General features: G+C 36.5%; 1 protein-coding gene across 1 annotated transcript in view; it reads left to right on the top strand.

Moving 5' to 3' along the window:
• Positions 1-7,766, top strand: part of SEC63 (SEC63 homolog (S. cerevisiae)) — an 86,283-nt gene that overhangs the window by 38,275 nt on the left and 40,242 nt on the right. The window contains exons 7-8 of the mRNA XM_006881171.1: positions 714-764; positions 4,638-4,746. Of these exons, the coding sequence (XP_006881233.1) occupies positions 714-764; positions 4,638-4,746 (160 nt within the window). The remainder of the gene's footprint in view (positions 1-713; positions 765-4,637; positions 4,747-7,766) is intronic.

Here is a 7,766-nt window from a genome sequence, read left to right on the forward strand (position 1 = left end):
AAGCATTTTAAAAAAGATAGTTTCTAAATTTTGATTATAGTTTATTTTGAAAATACCTAATAAGCCTTATTTTATGGCATAAAAAATTTATTATCTTGAGTATACATACATATTTATCATACTTAGAATTACTCTGTGTGAGTAATAAGGCATGAAAAATAGTTCTATACTGGAGTTGGGATCAAAAAGTAAGAGAAAAATTTGAGCTTAATAGACAACAATATCTGTCTTTTGACAGCTCTTAATAAAAGATCCTTACAAAGTGGTCTGTTGACTGAGGAACTATTTAAACCAAAGACTTCCCGCCCTCATTTGTTTAAGATATTGAGTGTTCACTGGGTGTGGCTATAGACCTGAATGGAAGAAAACATAATTCATAAAATCATGTTATGCTGAGGATTTGATGAATATTGGCAGTAGGAAATTGAAGAGCAATTTATTACAATGATTAGGAACATGAGTTTTAGGGCAGGACAATGTGGGTTCAAATCCTGGTAAATAGTTTACCAGCTATGCAACTTTGGACAAGTTGTGTAACTTGTATGTATTCCCTGTTTACAAGAGGAGAACAACAGTCTGAGAAAAAGAACTAAACAAGAGACTATATGAAGTGTGTTTTCAGTCCTGCCTCCTATATTATTAGCCTGAAAATAAATGTTCACTGTTGTTAGAGTTTACCTGGCAAAAGTTAAATTTTTCCTTTTCAATTCTAGGTATTACTTGTTTATGGGTTGGCATTTATGGTTATCCTTCCAGTTGTTGTGGTAAGTTCTGGCTCTTTTTATTAACATTTTTATAAAGGGAATTGTTGAGATATTTTGGAATCTTCCTTTATGATTGCAGTTTGTACTAGAATATGGATCATATTAAATGCTCAGTTGGAAGTTATGCCACTGGTATTTAAATACCAGTAGTGCCCCCATGTTAGATGGATTTCAGTAGAGCTTCTAGCCTAAGATAGACTGGGAGGAAGAATATGGTATTCCATTTCTATTTCTAAAAAATGTTGGCCAATGAAGACCTTACCAATACCAGCAGGAAGCTATTGTCTGATGTAGAGCTATAAGATGAACCAACACAAAATATGAGGGGAAAAATATTATTCTCTTCAAAGTAAAGTCCACGTAAGTGCAAAGCTTTTGGAATGTTCATTCATGCTGATGTGGCATTACTCAAAAGGAGAAGCAGCAACTGCATACATCCTTTAATTAGACTGTGATGTGTATGAAGTATCCCTCTAACAAAATAGAATGTTGCTAGACATGAATCATTTGAAGCTTTATATTCTAGACATTAGTGAGCTGAAATGACTTATACTGGCTATTTTGAGTAAGGCGGTCATATAGTCTACATATTGATAGGACAGAGAAAACAATGTTGCATTTATTGCCAATGAAAACGTTTTAGGATCTGTCCTGAAATACATTGTTGTCAGTGACAGGAAAAGATATTCACATGTATGAAGAATACCACTTAATATGAATATTATTAAAATTGGCGAATTGATGCCTTTGAGTTGTGGTGCTGGAGAAGAGTATTGAATATACCATGGACTGCTAGGAGAAGAAACAAGTTCATCCTGGAGGGTGAAGCCAGGTTGCTTCTTGGAGGCAAGGATTCTGAAGCTTCATCTTACATACTTTGGACATGTTGCAAAGCAGGATCATTCCTTCGAGAGGGTTGTCATACTTGGGAGTGTGGAAGGACAGCGCAGGAGAGGAAGACCTTCGATGAAATGGATTTATTCAGTCACTGGGGTAATGGAGATAGCTGTGTCAGAGATGATAAGGTTGGCCAGAGATAGAGCAGGGTTTAGGGCATTTGTACATAGGGTCACTATGAGTCAAAAGTGACTCGACAGCACGTAACAACAACAACATTCCCACCACTAATATTCAAGATGAACAAATTGAAGATTTTTCCCAACCTTTGCAGTCTGAAATTGATCAAATGTAATTAAGATGAATTGATTATTACTAGTCATAATAATGGAGAAATTTGAAATGAAGGAGGATTGGTAGTTCTAAGATAGGACTTGGTGATAGATATGAAAATGGAGATTTCATAAAAGAATTTTGAAAGACCAATGAATTTTTGTTGCAAATGTTTTTCTCAACAACACAAATCACAATTATATACTTGGAATCACTGGATGGAATAAACAAGAATGGAATTGCCTTCATCTCTAAAAAGAGATGATGAGTAAGCTTAATATCATCAACCAGAACAAGGCAATGGGCAGGTGTGAAAGAGATGATCAACCACGCATATGCAAGTTGAAGCTGAAGAAAATGAAGAGAGCCAAAAAAGCTGAAGAAAATGAAGAGAGCCAAAATAAGTCTTTGAATATTTCCCACGTAGAGAGTAGTGAATTACTTAATATGTCCTTTTGACCATAGGCTGTGATTCCCACCAAACACTTAGTTGTTAATTTTATGAACCATTGAGAGTTGGAACTAATTTCTAGCTGATCGTTCAGCAAGTTTTCAGAAGCTGTAATTTCCATAGAAGGAGATTGCCAACCTCATGGATTTGAACTTCCTGCCTTTGAGTTGGTAGTGCAGCTCCTTACCCACTAGGCCACCAGAGCCCCCTCTAATGACTAAGTTGTTATTGTTGTGCACTGTCAAGTTAGAGTCAGAACTGACCCATAACTGATCCTTCAGTGGGTTTTTAGGGGCAGTTTAATCACACAGGAGGAGATTGCCCAGGAGAGGAAGACCCTAGATGAGATGGATTGATAAGTAACTGAGGTAGTAGGGGTGGGTGTATCAGAGTTAGTGAGACTGGTTAAGGACAGGGCAGGCTTCAGAGCTTTTGTTGGTCGCTGTGAGTTACAGGCAACTTGATGGGACATAACAAAAACAGTGTAAAGATTGGTCAGTTTTTCCATCTATCTAGGCTTAAAATGAACCATGGTAGAGGTGGAAAGAAAACTCAAGATTCCCATTCATCTTTTATGTGAGACCAAGAACTGAAACACCTTGTTAAGATGATTAGAAGTAGTAGCAAAGAAATAGCAGGAGTAACTATAAAACCAAGTGATTGACATAAGACAGAGCAATGGTCTTCTCAGCTTAGGGAGTGAAAGAGCTGAGTGCCTTTGGGCACTCAGGGCAGGAAGCTTGCTTACTGAGTTGTGCTGTGGGCACTTGGTAGAGGGAAGTTTGTCTTTGGGCCAAGATGTACTGGCAGGCAGAAGATCCTCTGATTATTTACATCAGCAGAGTTAAAAGAGCTTTGTAACACTTGCTCTAGCAGGACAGAAGTCAAGCCCTGAGAGACTGAGAATTAGAGAGAGGCCTGCTAGTGGACATAGTTCAGTGGAGGCTGTCTTGATTAAAGAACTATGTTCTGAGTATTCTTTATCCTGAATTGTTACTTCCTGAAAAACCACGACTGTTCTTTGAATTCCGTGTGGTCATTACAATGGCAAAGGTAGAGACTGCCTTGTGAGAGGCAGTTGGTGGAAAAATTAGAAAGATGGGAAGATGGATGGATGCATGTCTGACTCTGCCTCATATAAATCATCTATTGGCTGTTACTGGCTGTTAATTTTTTCTCTCACGTGTGATGTACCATCTCTGTGTCCATTTTTACGCCTCCTTATAGACAGTCTCAAAAATAGGTTTGACATACTGAACACTAATGATGAGTTGTGGAATAACATTAAGAACATCATATTGAAGAAAGTAAAAGGTCATTTGAAAACCGAAGAAGAAAGAAAAGACCAAAATGATTGTCAAAAGAGACTAAGAAACTTGCTTTTGACTGTAGAATAGGTAAAATGAAAGGAAGAAATGGTGAACAAAAGCTTTTATAGAATTACTTGAAAAAACAAAATAAAACTTTGTAATCAAGAGTACAGAGATCTGGAGTTAGGAAACCAAAGAGAAGAGCATGTTTAGCAGTCTTAAGCAGAATGAACTGAAGAAAAATTCAAGCCTCAGTACTCAAGGATTTTATTGTAAAAATATTGAACTGATGTAGGAAACAGCAAAAGAAGATAGGAGGATATAAACAGTGTCACTGTACCAAAAAGAATTGATTGACATTCAAACATTTCAAGAGTTAGCACATGATCAAGACGCAGTGGTGGTGAACAAAGAAGCACATTGGAAAAATTCAAAGCTCTAGAGATTGGTATAATATTAATTGAAAGGTTTCAACAAATAAGACGTGATACTGGAAGCTCTAATTCAAATTTCTACTTGGCCAAATGACTGAAAAAGATCCATTATTTCTGCTCATTCCAAAGAAGGGTGATCTAGCAGATGTGGAAAATACTAAGTATTATTAAAAAGAAAATTTTGGTAAAGATAATTTTAAAATGGTTATAGCCAGCTATAAAATTGCCACTACAGTTATTTGTCAAATATTTACCGAAAATAGTTAAATGTCAAGGACTAACTTGTTGCTTAGTCTCATTTTCTCTTCAAATAATTTCTAATTGAAACTTGGAAATTTAATCTTCAGAAAGTATAAGCTGCTAAATAAATAATGAAATAATGTGACAAAGTGTGAGACGTTTGCATTGGTTTATGAATAATGGGAAAATTTGACCATAAGCATATCCTGAATTTAACATATTTTCATTTTCATGTATTACTTCTTATATAATTCTGTTTATGTTTTAGGGCTCTTGGTGGTATCGCTCAATACGTTACAGTGGAGACCAGATTCTGATACGTACAACGCAGATTTATACATACTTTGTTTATAAAACTCGGAATATGGATATGAAACGTGAGTAAATCGGTATAACTATTCCTTGCCACTAGACCACCATTTTATGCACTATTAAAACTGTTTTCCGAGGATGTCAAGTATCCTTTCAAAAGTAATTTTGTCAGAGAAGCATCATCTAACTCTGGAGTATGATTATGTAGTATTGGTCATTTTCATATTGTCATCAATGCTGCAGCTACCTTAGAAACTATTGTTTTCATGAAACAGGGTAGCTAATAATTATTATAGGTTAATTGTCTACAGTGGTTTCTATTTTAGGCACTTTTAAAAGTTTTAAATAATTCATCTCCACGAAAATCTTGTGAGGTGAATATATAGTTGAAACTGAGAGGTGGAGATTATATGGTTGGAAAGTCATAAAACTCTATGAGACTTATGCATTGACTGTAAGATACAGTTCATAACTATAGTCTTTAAAGGCCAATGAGAAAACCTACTATGCAGCACTAATAACCAAAGCAACATGGCCCTGGTACAATGATAGGCACATAGACCAATGGATAAGAATCGAGAAGCCAGAAATTAACTCATCTATCTGTGGTCAGATATCTTGCTGATATTCAGTAAGGAAACAAAATCTCTTAAGTGGGGAAATGACAACCTCTTCAACAAATAATTCTGGCAAAATGGACATCTCTGTGCAGAAAGCTAAATCAGTATCCACATCCCACAGCATACACAAAAATCAATTCAAGGCAGATTAGAGACTTAGGGGCAAAATCCAAAACTGTAAAGATCATAAGAAACAAAATGGGACGAAGCTTAGAAAGCCAAGCCTGTGGTATAAAGAGGCTGAAAAATACAGCCGGAAATGACAACCAGGAGAGGATAAAATTGATGAATGAGACCGTCTATATGTCTGAATCAAAAAATTTTTCCAAATAGTGTGGAAAGAAAACTTGTTAACTGGTAAAAAACATATAACAAAAAGTTTACAGAATCCTAGATAATTAGAAGTAGATAACTAGTAAAAGATGTATGAGAATCTAAAGGGGGGAGGATGGATGGAGGGCATAATCATAGGGTAGCTCATTTTGGTGGATGGAGGGAGGAGTGGGTTAAGGAAATAGGAAAGATCTGGTGTGAAAAAACAATGTATATGAATTTTGTAAGTAAACGAGTATAAAAAAGTATATTTAGAAAAAAAGTTAAGATCCTTGATAGGAGATGCATACTTAAAAAAAAAAGTTACAGTATCCTTCAGGGCCTCCATAAGGAAAAGACTGATGACACAATTACAAAATGGGCAAAATACCTGGAAAGACTTTTCAGAGGAAGACATTAAAGTGGCTAACAGACACATGAAGAAATGCTCAAAATCACTGGCAGTAAGAAAGATGCAAATCAAAACCACAAAGAAATACCATCTCACTCCAGTAGCAGTGTCAAAGATCTAACAGGACAGCAAGCAATGAATATTGGAGAGGTTGTGGAGAGACTGGAATTCTTATACATTGCTGGTGGGATTGTAAAATGGTACAAACACTCTGGAAGACAGTTTGATATTTCCTCAAAAAGCTGAACATAGAAACTCCATATGACCAAGTTATTCAATTGGTAGGTATATACCCCAGTGAAATTAGAACTGAGACACAAACAGAGATTTGTACATCAGTGTTCATAGCAGTGTTATTCACAATTCCAAGAACATGGTAACACCTAAATGTCCAACCACGTTATGTAACACTAAGGAGTAAGAATTTTGAAAAATACTACCTGGGAAGGACTGGAGAGCATTATGTGTAGTGAACTAACTCAGTCTCATAAGGACAAATACTGCATAAGACCATTGTAAAAATAGAAGGATAACCAGTAAAAGGTGTATGGAGGGCCAAGAGGAGAAGGGTTGGTAGCAGAGGATTGAGGGTAGGTGGGTGGATATTACAGGGTTGCACAGTTTGGTAGGTGGAGGAGAGGGGATAAAGGAAATGGGAAAAATGTGGCAGAGATCTGAACAGACTAATAATGGTGGGCATAGTTAATTTTATAAAACACAGTGTTAATGAAGGAAAGTGTGAAACAGAGTGTATACGAATTTTATATACAAAACAATATAAAATAAAAATTTTAAGAAAAGGATGAGAGAAGTATTAAAACTTTCTCTCACCACAATTGAATGGATTCTAATTCATGGTAACCCTCCTTTGGGTTTCAAAGCTTGTAAATTTTAACAGGAATTGACTGCCCCTCTTTTTCCCGAGGAACAGTTGGGAGTGAGCAGTCACTTCGCTAGTAGTGAAACACACTACAGACTGTGTAGTGAGCCCTTTAGTGCAAATACCATTCATTTGTCCATGGACTTAAAATTACCTTATAACTGACCCTCTGGGGGAGGGAGCTGTTTCAAAGGCCCTAATTACACAAGAGGAGATTGCCTATCATTCTCTCTCAGAGCTGCTGGTGAAATCCAACCAATAGAGAGGTGCCCAGCACCACCTTTGGGTTAGCAGCACAAGTCCCTGCAGCCTACGCCACCAGAACTCTCCAGTGATTGCACAAATGATGGGTTTCAAGAAACATTATTCATCCAAGTCACTGTGCCAAAAAGAATTGGTTGACACTGAAAAACTTCAGGAGATGAACAAGGGCCAATGGTAATGAAGGAAAAAGTGCTTTAAACTGCATTGAAGGTATTGCCAAAAAGTAAGGCCCCAGGAATTGATGGGTTACCTGTTGACATAAGTCATATAATAAATGCATCCCTTGCTTTGCTCAGCAGTTTACACCAGAACCTGTTCTTAACAACTTAATATGGTACAAATATTAAAAAAATATTAACAATTAATATTCTGCACTTGGTGCAGAAGGTCTGGGACATTAGTCTCTAATGCGGCTTACATCTCCACATCAAGAAAACATAGGTCCACACCACAAGGCCAGTAGGCAACATCATGGTAGATGGAAAAGGGATTGAAGTTGTCAGATTAATTAATATTACTTGAACTCCACCATTGATAAGTATTAACTTCTCCTAAAGAAATGTTTCACATTCAAAATATGCATATTATTACCTAACA

This window comes from Elephantulus edwardii, unplaced genomic scaffold (assembly GCF_000299155.1).
Source record: "Elephantulus edwardii isolate Elephantulus edwardi_28Jun2011 unplaced genomic scaffold, EleEdw1.0 scaffold00013, whole genome shotgun sequence".
Taxonomy (NCBI): Eukaryota; Metazoa; Chordata; class Mammalia; order Macroscelidea; family Macroscelididae; genus Elephantulus; species Elephantulus edwardii.